Source organism: Erpetoichthys calabaricus, chromosome 14, assembly GCF_900747795.2.
Source record: "Erpetoichthys calabaricus chromosome 14, fErpCal1.3, whole genome shotgun sequence".
Lineage (NCBI taxonomy): Eukaryota > Metazoa > Chordata > Cladistia > Polypteriformes > Polypteridae > Erpetoichthys > Erpetoichthys calabaricus.
This window is the reverse complement of record NC_041407.2, coordinates 73,280,082-73,294,454: the sequence shown is the minus strand read 5'-3', so window position 1 is coordinate 73,294,454 and position 14,373 is coordinate 73,280,082. Positions and strand designations below refer to the sequence as shown.

Here is a 14,373-nt window from a genome sequence, read left to right as displayed (position 1 = left end):
ATTACTCTGATTCACTACTGGTAATTCTTTTAAATCAGTAACCCAACACCAGTGCTTTCTACCCTGAGTAAAGCTACCAAGGCCCAAGTCTCCTGGTGGCACCACACAAGTTAGAGTCACTGGCCTTGATTGAATAAACTAATAATTAAGACTTTGGAAAACAAATTTTTCTGTTTAACCTAACAGCATTAATAATTAACAGTTAGAAAACATAAATGAAATCTAAATAGGCTAATAGCACTGCTCTTTAAAGCTTACTCTTCATTTTTCTAAATGAAGAAATAGCCTGCAAATATTAACTGTGTATATATCTTTATGTAAGTGCATATAAACGTATGAAATACAAATTATTTAAAGAGCAAACAAGTAACTGGCTTTTTGGAACTGTTGTTTTCAATTACCATAAAAACACCTAATGTAAACTGATTAAATTGTTTCCCATAACTAAATCTTAAATGAACACCTTTAATAACGGAAACACTTGTTTTAAACCTTTCTCTTCAGTGAGGTAATTCGATTTTTTATAAAGAATTTGACACTCAGCCAATCTCTATTTTTGAGAGCTTGTGGTTCATTTTGGATGCAGGCTTCACACTCTCCCTTTCCTGGCACTTTACATATATTTATAATTTGGCCAAATGTTTTTCCACTGCTCTTATTTCTTCTTCACTCCACATTCTCCTCTTCACTTGTTTATGACCTAAAAATTGCACCACAAAATTCCAATTAGCAGAATATAAACTTCTGTATAGCTTAGTTAAAAAAAAATCTTTATTATAGCACTGATGTGTACTCACCTTGGCAAACACTGTTAACTTTTGTTTCCTGTACTTGGCCCTGAGCTCGTTTCATCTGCTTAACTTGCATTTCTAAACACAACATAATCAATTGTTACAAAATTTCAAGAATTATTTAACCTAATCAATTTAAGAAAATGTTGTCAAATTATTTTAGGAATAGTTAGAAAACCATAAACTTTAACACCAATGGATTTACAAAGTAAGATGAAATGTACAAGAGCTTACCTGCTTCACCTTCATGATCACTTAATTCTTCCTCACTTTCTGATGTTTCATTTTCAATCACTACTTTTTCTACAGTAAAAAAAGATCTTTTAATAAAAGTCAAAGAAAAAATAGGAGCTACTTTTAAATACATCACTATACACGATAGTCAAATACAAAACTGAACTTTGAATACTGAGAAGGAAAGTAAATGCTTACAAAATTAAATTGGTTCAGGAATTCTGGTAGAGAATTCTACTATTTAGGAATGTAGTTATGAACATATTTATGTTTGAATAGTTTGGTATTATCTAAATCTTGTTCACTTCAAATGGACCAGGGCCATTCGGTTAGGTTAGCTTCAGAGTATGTCTGTCTTTATTGAAAAAGTAGGTGTCTACAGTACACTAAATTATCAGCATGTGAGGCATACTTCAAAATCATACATTTTGGACATATTTGTATAACCAAAGTGGAGGTGGAAAGGAGGAGGTGCCCTTGTCATGTCAAACATGACACATCTGCCAAAATTCATAACTATTTTTACATTTACAAATGTTGTCTTTGCTATGCAGTATGCTATGTTTGGCTATGCATATGTATACACTAGGGCAGAGAGATCGAGAGAAAGAAAATGGTCATTACCAGTTGGATCAATGGTGATATCATCCAGATTTTTTCCTTTAAACTCTCCAAGGCGCCCAGTTTCCAGAGCTAAGAGAATTTTGCTGATCTTAGCCAACTGCAAAGTGCCTTCTGGGAGGCGATAGTATTGCCTATGCACTCTAATGTCATGCCCAAGGAAATCAGCCAGCTGATCCAATTCTGTATCGTTCAAGTTAAGAACTTTTGACAGAGTTGCCACATGTTTTCGGAGTTTGGTCGATGAAAGCGTTTTAGGACTTTTTGCTCCACATTCTTTGGCAAAAAGCCGAATACAATCAGATCCACGAAAATGAGATAGAGCCGAAGGTCTTGCAAACATATAGTTGTTGTCACATGGCACACCACAAACATCTCTTTTTTCTGCAAGCAACTTCATTGCTCTGTGCATAGCTGGTGACAGCAGTATAGGAACCTTCCTTCCACGCTTGCCTTTAATTTCAATTCTGATAAAGTGATGGCAAAGCTTTTGCTCTAGTTCCGAAAGAGCAAGAGCAACATCTCCATGCAAATCTGATACATCTCTTAACAAAAAGGTATTTAGAAGCATTCTGGAAACTTCTCCTTCTCTTTTGCGATTAAACAAAATAATTTGTGTTAAAGTGACTTTTGCAAGGCTTGCCCAGTTTCTTGCAGAGGCCTCAGCTAGAAGATTTTTGTAATTTTCTTCCTGTTTGTCATCAAGATACACATGCATTTTTTTCACATCTTCGGTAAAAGGCAAAAGCTGAGGTGCATTCCACTTTGACTCTCTCAAACATCTTAGGGCTACAGACGAAATTAGCTCATTCCACTGGGTTTCATAAATTTTTCGGAAGCTTTGAGCATTTTTTACCATCATTTCATTTTCTTCTACCATTGCCTGGGCTTCCACTATATTTGATATTTTCTGAAGGCTGTGGCCAAGCTTCAGTGCTAATGAAGGAGTTTTCATTGTGCCACTCTCCTGGTCGTACCCAGCAACACATTTCACTGCTGTTACTACATGTGGAAAGCTAGATGGAATTATGAAGTCTTTCATATTTTGCAATGGTGTTATTCGTCTTGCACATAACAACAAACGACCAAGCTCTCTAATCTTCTGACGAATGTATTCATGTTTAGATATGTCTGAACCGAGCCTGTTAAAGAGATGTCGTGCTATTTGTAAAATGCAAGGATCCTTCTTGACTATAAGTGAAATGTCGTCTTTTATCATTTCACTCATTAGCTTCCAAAGGCCACTGTCAACACCAGGAGGCACAGGTTCAGCAAATGCACACAAAGACTGGACCCTATTTTTTCCAGGTTTTGGTTGATCACGTTTTCTAAGCTTGCAATGTTTCATGTGTCGCCAAAGATTGTGTCTTAAAAAAAAACCCTGACAATTTAAACAATGTGCAAAATCTTTAGATGGCAAACAATTTCTAGGTTGTCTTCGAGGTATGAGCATACCTTTCCCCATTTTTAAAACTTCCACATTGTGAGCAAAATTGCCTCTGTTTCGAAGAAGATCTATTTGAAGTCTTCTTTCTTTTGATTTTCTTGGAAACTGGAGAGCTTTAGCAACTTCAGTCTCATTGTGATGAATTTGTTCAATATGCCTGGCAATTTTTGCATAGGACTTACCACAGAAAAGGCAAAACTGTTTTTTGTCATATACTCTTCCTCCACCAGTTTTTACAGAAACTGCCTTTACAGATACTGGATCATATTCTTTGCTTTCAGAGTCTGAAACAGTGGAATCAGGTACAGGTCTATCATATGTGGAACATGACGCAGAGGATTTCTCATCTTTATCTATTTTGTCACTCATGTGTGCTGATAAGCTGTCACTACTGCAGTCTGGACTATTCTCTTCTGATGACTTAGGAATGTAGTCATCATCGCTTTGGTTCATACTGGAATCTGATGACTCGGAACAGTTTCGAAGCATCTCTTCGCTCACCTATTAAAAACATAAGAAAGCCATCTAGAACCAAGTCCCTATACTGCATACTGATTTACAAGTGTTGAAAACTACATTATTGGATTAATGATTGATTTGTTTTATATTTATTATTAATAATGTATATACATGCAGCAATTGCTTAATATTTCAAAACCCACTATGAAATACTCAAACTGTTACTTTTATAGTGAAAATATTGAGTTATAAAGTTTATGCCATCGAGGTATAACTTACAATAACACTGTCAGAGCGCCTAAGTTTTGGCACAGTACAATCAAGCTCACTCTTTTCTAAAGAAACTGGTTCAGTGTCAGATCCACTGTTGTCTTCAGTCTGTAAAAATATAACTGGATGTTATATTCATTGGACACACATTATGATGTGTTAGTATTAGTACTGTTGTTAACTGTTGTTAGTAGTAGTAGTAGCAATATTCCTACTATTGCTATCATTGTTGTTTTTTACTTTTACACTTTGCAAAGGCCAGTTACAATCAAGTACTTTCTGCTCAAATAAGTGTTAAGTGTCATTATAGGCAATTACAGGGATAACAGAATACCAGATTTTATAGTATGCTGTACATAATGTACATTAAATGAGATTATGCTTAATACATTTTTCAGGCCAAATCTTGAATGTTGAATATGGAGACAAGACAACAGTTTGTTAGGTCTTAAGAATAAGTGCAACACATACAGGAGAGTCAACTTTTCTTCATTAACTATCAGTATTAGGACTGTCATTTATAGCAGTTCATTTTTATTATGGAGACCTAAATGAATCAGAGTGAGGTAAAAGTACTGAAACACCACCAACATTCCTAGTGAGGACTTACATATATTTCAGTTCACATTCACTGTGGGGACATAGAGTAAGGGGTGAGCAGGAGTCAATCTATCTTTTATATAGCTATCCTTGTGGGAACTCGCACACATTTCAGGTCACAACCACTGTGTGGACCTAAACTAAGTGGGTGGACAGTGGCACAAGAAACCCCATCATCACTAACTAACCTAGTGGGGCTCGCACACATTTCAAGTCACAAGCATTGTGTGGACGTAATGCAAGGGGGGAAGGTAGCACAAGTAACCCCATCTTCAATAACTGCCCTTATGGGGACTCTCACACATACTTCAGGTCATTCCTGTTATGAAGATCTCAGTGAAGTAGAAAGATGTTTTAGGATTTAAAACACAACAAGCTGTCCTTGTGGGAACTCGCACACATTTCAGGTTAAAACCACTGTGTGGACCTAAACTAAGTGGGTGGACAGTGGCACAAGACACCCCATCATCACTAACTAACCTAGTGGGGACTCACACACATTTCAAGTCACAAGCATTGTGTGGACGTAATGCAAGGGGGGGAAGGTAGCACAAGTAACCCCATCTTCAATAACTGCCCTTATGGGGACTCTCACACATACTTCAGGTCATTCCTGTTATGAAGATCTCAGTGAAGTAGAAAGATGTTTTAGGATTTAAAACACAACAAGCTGTCCTTGTGGGAACTCGCACACATTTCAGGTTAAAACCACTGTGTGGACCTAAACTAAGTGGGTGGACAGTGGCACAAGACACCCCATCATCACTAACTAACCTAGTGGGGACTCATACACATTTCAATTCACAACCATTGTGTGGACCTAAAGCAAGTTGGGGAAGGTAGCACAAGTAACCCAATCTTCAATAACTGCCCTTGTGAGGACTCTCACATATACTTCAAGTCATTCCTGTTATGAAGACCTCAGCGAAGTAGAAAGATATTTTAGGATTTAAAATCTATCTTTTATATAGCTATCCTTGTGGGAACTCGCACACATTTCAGGTCACAACCACTGTGTGGACCTAAACTAAGTGGGTGGACAGTGGCACAAGAAACCCCATCATCACTAACTAACCTAGTGAGGACTCACACACATTTCAAGTCACAAGCATTGTGTGGACGTAATGCAAGAGGGGGAAGGTAGCACAAGTAACCCCATCTTCAATAACTGCCCTTATGGGGACTCTCACACATACTTCAGGTCATTCCTGTTATGAAGATCTCAGTGAAGTAGAAAGATGTTTTAGGATTTAAAACACAACAAGCTGTCCTTGTGGGAACTCACACACATTTCAGGTTAAAACCACTGTGTGGACCTAAACTAAGTGAGTGGACAGTAGCACAAGAAACCCCATCATCACTAACTAACCTAGTGGGGTCTCACACACACATTTCAAGTCACAACCATTGTATGGACCTAAAGTAAGTGGGAGATGGTAGTACAAATAACCCCATCTTCACTAACTGCCCTTATGGGGACTCTCACACATTCCAGGTCATTTTCATTAGGGGGACCTTAGTGAAGTAGGCTGGGCAGTAAGAAATACGTAGCAATGACACATTTCCTGTGAGGATTCAGATATATTTCAGATCACTCTCATCATGAGGACATAAAGCAAGTGAGGAATACAGTTAACAGATCTTATGGGTAATGTCTATATAATTTTTAAACAAAACAACTTTATGAAATAAACTGTAGCAGATTAAATTTAAAAACAAAATAAGACATTTTGCCATTAAAAGATATATACTATGTATTTCTAGTTATATTTGTTAAGTAAAAAAACTGTACCTGCTCATTAGTAACAACTGCTTCTTTCTCTTGAGGTTCAGAAGTCTTTTCAGCTAAGCTATGACTGAGGGCCTTCTCTCTTCCATCAGGGTTCTAAGGAGAAGGCAAAAATAATTAAATGATTAGCAAAATAAAAGGATAATATACAGTATAACATTGTATCATTAAGTGATGTAAAGTATTGGTCTAATAAAAAAAGTTTAAGGCAATAAAGAATATTACCTGTTCATCAATAGCAAGAGTGCCTTTTACTTGTGCCAGTGTAGGCTGTTGAGCCAAGATCTGGCTTTGGGCAACATCCCTTTCCCCAGTGCCCTAAAAAACAGAATATTGATCAAATGCATAATAAAATCAGGTATGCTGTTATCACTTTCCAGTCTTATATGCAATAATAATACTTCTAATACTAAAATGAACTTACTGGTTTCCCACTTGATGAAAGATGTAAAAACCTTTGTTGGATTTTTTAAATATCATATTTTGTCATAAATACTATATGAATGCCCAAAGTAAATCTTTGATATGACTTGACTGTTCCTTATAGTGCCTAATTCTCATTCAAAGATACTGTGAATCAAAAATTACACACTAAATCAGCAGTAGTCACATTTCTATATGCACTATACAGTATGTACATGAAATATTATTTCATATGGGCTAATTTATATTTTACATAATCCAAAAAGCAACCTATTACAATGGATATGTTTAACATCAAAAAAAGCCTAAATTGTTCATATAAAAAAATAAGTAACTTTTCAGTTACTTGAATAGTTTCTGGGTTTCTAAGTCTTGTAGATGGTTGTACATTTTGCATGATTTACATGATATCACAAAAGGATAACCATATTTTTTCTTCCTCTTTAAACAACATTTATTCTTTTGGTGTGTGCACTTAATTTTTCTTTCTTTCATATGTTTCATTCAGAATTGTTTATGTGCTACAAAAGTTGGAAACAACTTTCACTAAGTCATACACTGTGTATGTTTTCTGAAAATGTATAGTGCAAATATCAAAATTATGCTAATCAATACCAATATGTTCTTGTTTAGGAAAATCTAGTATGCAATTAATGATTTTACCCTACATTTATTCTTTCCTCTCTTAGTTTCCTATAATTAAGTGTACACAATCCATTTTCATACTTTTAATTGAAATTGTGGGACTATATCTGTGTTTCTTAAATTTATTATCATATAAAAATATATTTCCACTTCCAATCACACAGCTTTATTATCTAAAAATAGTGAAATAAGGTGTATAGACTCAGGCAATGTAATACATTGCAATGCATGTATAAAAATAAACATCAGTACTATTGTTACTTCTTTAAAAAAATCTTTATTAAAATAAAATGCCTGTATATATTAATAATGTAGATTTAGTTACCTTGTCATTTGTCTGTAATGGTGATGATACAATGGTGGCTTTTTCTTTTCCCTGCATACAGACACAAAAATAATTACTTCACAGGTGACAACAACCTAAGCTAATCCTAAATACATAAATAAAGACTACAGTTCTTACCTGCTTTCTCCAAGGCCATGGTCCATCTCCATAGCTGTATGTGATTTCTTCACCAGGAAGAATATCTCTTAAAGCAAACAGGCAGAGGTGTGGCATTCCATCTACTGCCAGTTTCTTGATTTTGCAGTTTGGACTTTTGTGGTTGTCATTTATCATTCTTCCCACAGAGCCATCATCTTTGGCTCCATCAATGCTGTAACAGCAGTACAGTTTAAATACATACATAAAAATGACTATATATATATATGTGGCATACACACAGCCAATTTACCTCATGTATTAGAACGAGTAGTGCTCCGTGGAAATAATCGTGTAGCACATTTGGGTCTGAACCTGAGAGGATTGCGCCTCACTTAACTGAAAAGGACTATCTCGAGAAACTGACACAAAAGCAGCTCCGCGATCGCTATGTTGCAGACAGAGCACTTGGAGCACTTCAGACACGTTTCAGGGCTGCTACAGTCCATCTGCCCGAGTGTGCGGCCGCCAGCGTGCCTCACAGGGCAGGTGGACAGTGGGCATACGAACTGCCTCTGAGGCAGAGAGGGGCGGACAGAGGGTCGAGGCAGCTGGCTGATTCCACTAAAGTGCTCACTAACTGCGGTGTCTGAGAACGCGGATCTCGGAGCTGCTTCTCCAGGAGTCCCGACGCTTCAGACTGCATAAGTTATTTGCGTTACACGTGCGCTATCAGGTTATTATTATGCCGTTTTTTTAATGTTAAAGCAGGTTTGTTGTATATATCATAAAGTATTTTAAACATCATTTATTTTTTATTCGGGGACAGGGAAACCTGATTATACTGTCTGGCAGTATTACTTTGTTCTGCCGTTTACTTTCATTCTGACGTTTTGTTAACTATTGCAATATTGACTTCGGAAGAGACTGTAATACACTTTCACCATGAATTAGAAAAATAAATACAGCTCACCAAAAACTTTTCCCATTCCATTTAAAGTCGAAAAGAAAGACGGCAGCGGCAGGATGGTACACTCGCCTCCTCTTCTCACTTTCAGCCCTGTCTATTAGCTGACCGCGGTACTCTGCCACAAAGTCACCCCTTTCCAATGCCTCCACTGCAAACACTCCACGTCCTGCGAACGACCGAGTATGTCAAACGTACTTCGCTAATATAACTGCAAGGTTAATAATTAAAGAAAAAAAATGGTTATAAACAACTTACCTTTCTCTGAATTGATAAATTTAATTTCCAATCCGCGTTTGTCCGAAGATGACCTCACATACCGAATAGCGTCGCTTTCCGGATTTATTCGTTGTCTTCTCATTTTCAACATGTCGTATATATATATATATATATATATATATACAAACATATACATATAAACTCCCGAATATAAACATGCATAATTTGTGTTTTAAAATGAAATGTATAATAAAGCCGACATATAAAAATAGCCAAGCAGGGTCTTCTTAAAAACGAACAAACACAACATATCCTGGCAAACGTTTATCCAAGCAAAGCTTTATGTAGATAAAAACGTCATCTTCATTGGCTAATAATAATAATAACGTTTAACTACTTACTCTAACATCACATGTATTAAAATACTGTTTACCTTTTTTTACAGTTTGTAATTTATCCTTTCACTCTATCAATCTTTCCTCCATATGCAGGCACCTAATGGTAACATCCGGTGTAGCTGCCACATGACCAAAAGTGTGCTTAACCCTGCAATACCGTAAAGTGCCTGTAGGGGGTGTTAAATACTGTGATCATCCAGCCCCAAAACACACTGCAGTACCGCAAAGTGTCTGTAGGGGGTTTTACACACTGTGAGCAGCCAGCCTCAAAACACACACACACATTTTACTCAAAGAAACACGATTTTTGGGGTCATGGTAGATTTTGATGGTACACCCCTTAGGAAGCAATTTTGCATTAATTATAATGGTCAGAATTATGGGGACCTCATTTTTGGTCCCCACTTGGTCAGAGGTCCTCACTGTGTTGGTGTGCAGTCAGGCGTATGTCCCCTTTGAGATAGTAATGCAAGTACACACACACACACACACACACACACACACACACGAGACAATTTAGGATTGCCAATACACCTAACCTGCATGTCCTTTGACTGTGGGAGGAAACTGGAGCACCCGGAGGAAACCCACGCAGACATGGGGAGAACATGCAAACTCCACGCCGGGAGGACCCGTGAAGCAAACCCAGGTCTCCTAACTGTCCGCTATTTGGAAATATTATTTTCTTCCATGAAGGTTGACCAATCAGGGGATAAGCATGATCCAATCAGGGAAGGACTAAATAATAAGCAGAAACAAGTCAGAATATGATTAGATTCTACTTTTTTAAAAGTCTGTGTTTTCACCTCTCCACATGGCATAACCGAACCAGCTTTTTTTAAAGTATATGCTTCTGGAGAGTGTTTTCACAAGTCTCCATTTTCATAGGTTAAAGATGCCGGGGTAGTGTGGATGAATAACAAAAAACGGAGAATATTGTCTGTGTTTTTAAATGAGAACTTAGAAGTGTGCATGTCTTGTCTTTGAGTTGTGTTAGAACATTGAATAATTAAAACTAGGGGTCCCTGGAGCTGTAGGTTAGTAGTAAAATTATGCTAGCATGTCATTGTTCTTCTATTTCATTCAAAAGCCAAAGTTGTCCATCACAGGGCTGCAGGGAGTTAAACTTTTTGCTGGTCACCTAGGGTGTAATGCAGAATCCCATCCTGAATTTAATGTAATTTTATCAGAAGGCACCCACTCATTAACACTAAAAGGTCATGAGTTATTCTGTACTGTATATCTTTGAGATGATCTAGGAAAGTGGAGTACATTAAAAAATGATGAGATTGAGCGAACATGTAAACTCCACAAAAAAGTGATCCAGACAGAAACTAAGTCCAAGTCCCTGGGGCTGTAAGACTAACCACTCTATTACTTTGTGCTTAAGCTTTCTCAGGCTATTTTAATTTTTTCTTCTCTTTTTTATGCAGCAGCTGCAAAATGTAAAACACTTTTTAAGAGAAAACATTATCATTTCCCAGTCAGAGTGTGATACATTTAAAACTTTAATGACCATCGTGCACAGTAGGATACATTTATATGTGTCATTGGCAAGGCAAAGTGGCTACCAAGAGGGGACTCTAAGGAGGACATTGTTAACCCTACTTGGCCTGTTAATTAGGATTTGCATAAGGCACAGTGGTAATCAGTGCTAATTAGGGTCTTAGTTAAATTAGCTGGCAGGAGAACAGCAAAGTAATCAGTTCATGTCTGAGAAGGACTGGGGGTGGCACTCAGTTGTAGTTATTAGCAACTTAGTATTCACCATTGAGGTTATATGGTCACTTTTATGATGTAGTGACAAACTTTAGTTATTGGGCCTAGGAACAGCAAATATAACATCTTTTTACAGTGGGTTCAGAAAATATTCAGACTCTTTCACTTTTTTTACTTTTTGCTATGCTGCAGCCATCAGCTAAAATCTTGTAAATTCATTTTATCCCTCATCAGCACTCCAGAATGACAAACTAAATACAGGATTTTAGAAATATTTGCAAATTTCTCTCTATTATAAAAAAATCCTGGAGAGAAACAGTAGGGCGTCGAGACGTGATCTTCACGTTAAGGTCATGGAAGACAGTTAAAAACCTTAAACATGAGACATTGTGCCAAGAGATTGACCCCAGGACCTTCTCGTGATGACGTAGAACATGAGATTCTTGCAAGATACGCCCTACTTACAATCAATATCAAATAAGACAACGGGGCAGCAAAACATTCAGACTTGTGAAGGATTTGAGCACACACAGATCCAGGGTCTCAGAGCATATAAAGTGTATAAGGACAATACGTTATAAATGAAACGTTGACGACTAAGCAAAGAAGAAAGCAGCGCGAAGAAAAGCGACTCAAAAGCATTGGAGAGAAAAAAGAGCAAAAAAGAAAAAAATAATCTAGGTGCAAATTCAGAAAATAAGGAAAGTAATTATCAGCCCGTAACAACTGAAATTGAAACAAAGCACGTCCAATCAGGCTCGGAATTAAAAGACAGAGTAAAAGACAAAGTAGAACTTCATAAAGATGTTCAGAAACATTAAAATACACATGCAAAGCAGATTATGAAAGCAGTGGAATTCGAAAGGGTCAAAAAAAAAAAAAACGTATGCGCGATACAAATGTAGAGAAAGTTAAAGAATATTAAAGTAGGAAAAGTACAAAGTATAAAAAAAAGAAAGTAAAGATCGCAGTAGCGCAAACAAATGGAAATTATTACTCGAAAAAGGGACAATAATCACCACGGACCAGGTGTCATTGAAAAAAAGCAGGATAAAGCAAGGTCAGAAATAAAAGACAAAGAATATAAAACAAAGTAAAACGTCATAAAGAGGTTAAAAAACAAAGGGGCCAAACACATGCAGAGCAGGTTGGAGTTAATGAAAACTGGAATTCAAAAGACTCAAAAAAAAAGCGTAGGCGCAAAACACATGCAGAGCAAGATACAGAATATGAAAGCAGAAAAAAAATGAAAGTGTCAAAACAAAGAAAGTAAACATCGCATTAGCGCAAAGAAAGAGAAATTATTACTCTGAGAAATGACTAAAAGGAGAATAGAGATTGAATATATGAACACAGGTGATATGTCAGAAGTATTTAAATATTGTAAGGCTTTGAAGTTTAAGTCAAGAGAATTTCAAAAACAGAGTTTACCTCAAATGCATTTATTGATTACTTTGCAAAAAAAAATTATTAACTGCTGGTGATGTAGATCGCTTTGTCTGTGCTGAAATTCCAAACAGAGAAAACTATCCTGAATTATGGTACAAAGTCATTAAATACATGTCTCACTGACCTCATTTAAAAGATTCAGCATACTGGGACTCGAAAGATTCCAAATATTGTTTTTACATAAGTTCTGAAATAAAAGTGAAACTAATGACATAGCAACAATTCAAAGAAAAAAAAAAATCTTAAAAGTGTGTATCCGGAAAACCAAACATGGGGGTTGTTGAGCGAAGCGAGCAGGGGGCAAAGCCCCCTAGTATTAAAAATAAACAACTGAAATATCACATTGACACAAGTATTTAAACCCTTTGCTATGATTTTTGAAATCTGGTTCAGGTGCATCCCATTCTATTGATCATCATTGAAATGCATCTGCACTTTGTTTGGAGTCCACCTAGGGACAATTCAATTGACTGCACATGATTAGAAAACGTACGCACCCGTGTATAGGAGGTCCCACAGTTATCAAAGTGTATTAGAGTGAGACCCAAGCCACGAGTTCAACAAAGGAATTGCCTGCAGTGCTTAGAAACAGGATTGAGTAGAGGCACATTTCTGGGAAAGGCCACACATGATTTGTGCAGCATCAAAGGTATCTAAAGGCACAATTGCTTTTATAATTCCAAAATGGAAAAAAAGTTTAGAAAAACCATAACTCCTCCTAGAGGTGGCCACCTGGTCAAACTAAGAAATTATGGGAGAAGGGCAAGAGAAGTGACCAAGAACCCAATGCTCACTTTAGATGAACTGCAGAAAAGTTGTGTGGAGTTGGAAAAAACAGAAATACAGGGTGGCGCAGGGAAACGGGAAATTTTCAATTGACGTTCAATGCACGTATAAACACATTACAAAATATATTTAATGATAAAATGTATTGGACAGGATATGCAATTAATGAAGGTAATCAATATTCACTCAATATTCATTTTATGTTTTGTTTTTCAAGAAAACATCATGAAGTTGTTGTCCATTTCTCCATACACATTCTGACAGCCTGTTGTGGAAATTCTGCATTGCTCAACATAACATATAAAGGGGAATGCCAGCGATTTCCTCTTCAATCCTCCTTTTTAGTTCAGCAATGGTTACAGGACATGTGACGTACACTTGGCTTTTAAGATGTTCCCAGAGAAAAAAATCACAAATAGCAAGATCTGGGGATCTTGGAGGCCATGGAATGTCACAGTTTCGTGAAATGATGCACCTCCTAAACAATCAACGATTGTTGGACAGTTCCTGGGGACTTCTTTTTTAAGCCTGAACCTATTTGTTTGAAATTACACACCCAGGTTGTAAATCGCATAAGTAGACGATCATGATGTCCTAAACTGGTAATGATGGTGAAATTCCCTTTGCGCAGCAGTCACGCTATCACCATTCTTATAAAAGGCTTTCACAGCAAACACTCATTGCACACCACTCCACTGGTCCATTATAACTAATGGCAAAGGGTTCTAAATGAGGTTGCATTGGTCCCAAATGACTGCCCATGCCCCAGGGTCACCAACACCTAGTTCCAATATTTCCCGTTTCCCTGCGTCACCCTGTACAATCATCACTGGAACACTTAACTGGTATAAGCTTTATAACAGAGTGGCCAGACAGAAACCTTTTCACAGTAAAAGACTCATGGATGCCTGTCTGGAGTTTGCAAGAAAAGCACCTAAAGTACTCTCAGTAAGACCCACAGTTGAGCAAAAACCAAGCCATGAGGTCAAAGAAAATACCTGCAGAGATTTTAGACATGATTGTGTCGAGGCACGGGTCTGAGGAAGGATTAAAAAATACTCTGCAGCACTGAAGTTACCAAAGGGCATGCTTGCTTTCAATATTCTTAAACGGAGGAAGTTTACAACAATCATGA

At 37.1% G+C, this 14,373-nt stretch overlaps 1 protein-coding gene across 1 annotated transcript; it reads right to left on the bottom strand.

The window, feature by feature from the left end:
• Positions 1-623: 623 nt before the first annotated feature.
• LOC114650616 (uncharacterized) lies at positions 624-9,037 on the bottom strand. Its single transcript, XM_051936209.1, has 11 exons — positions 8,926-9,037; positions 8,674-8,836; positions 7,743-7,935; positions 7,605-7,655; positions 6,437-6,529; positions 6,215-6,307; positions 3,832-3,930; positions 1,650-3,594; positions 1,026-1,094; positions 798-869; positions 624-700 (listed from the first exon to the last, which is right to left on the bottom strand). The coding sequence occupies exons 1-11, from the start codon at positions 9,035-9,037 to the stop codon at positions 624-626; spliced, it is 2,967 nt and encodes a 988-aa protein (XP_051792169.1).
• Positions 9,038-14,373: the final 5,336 nt, after the last annotated feature.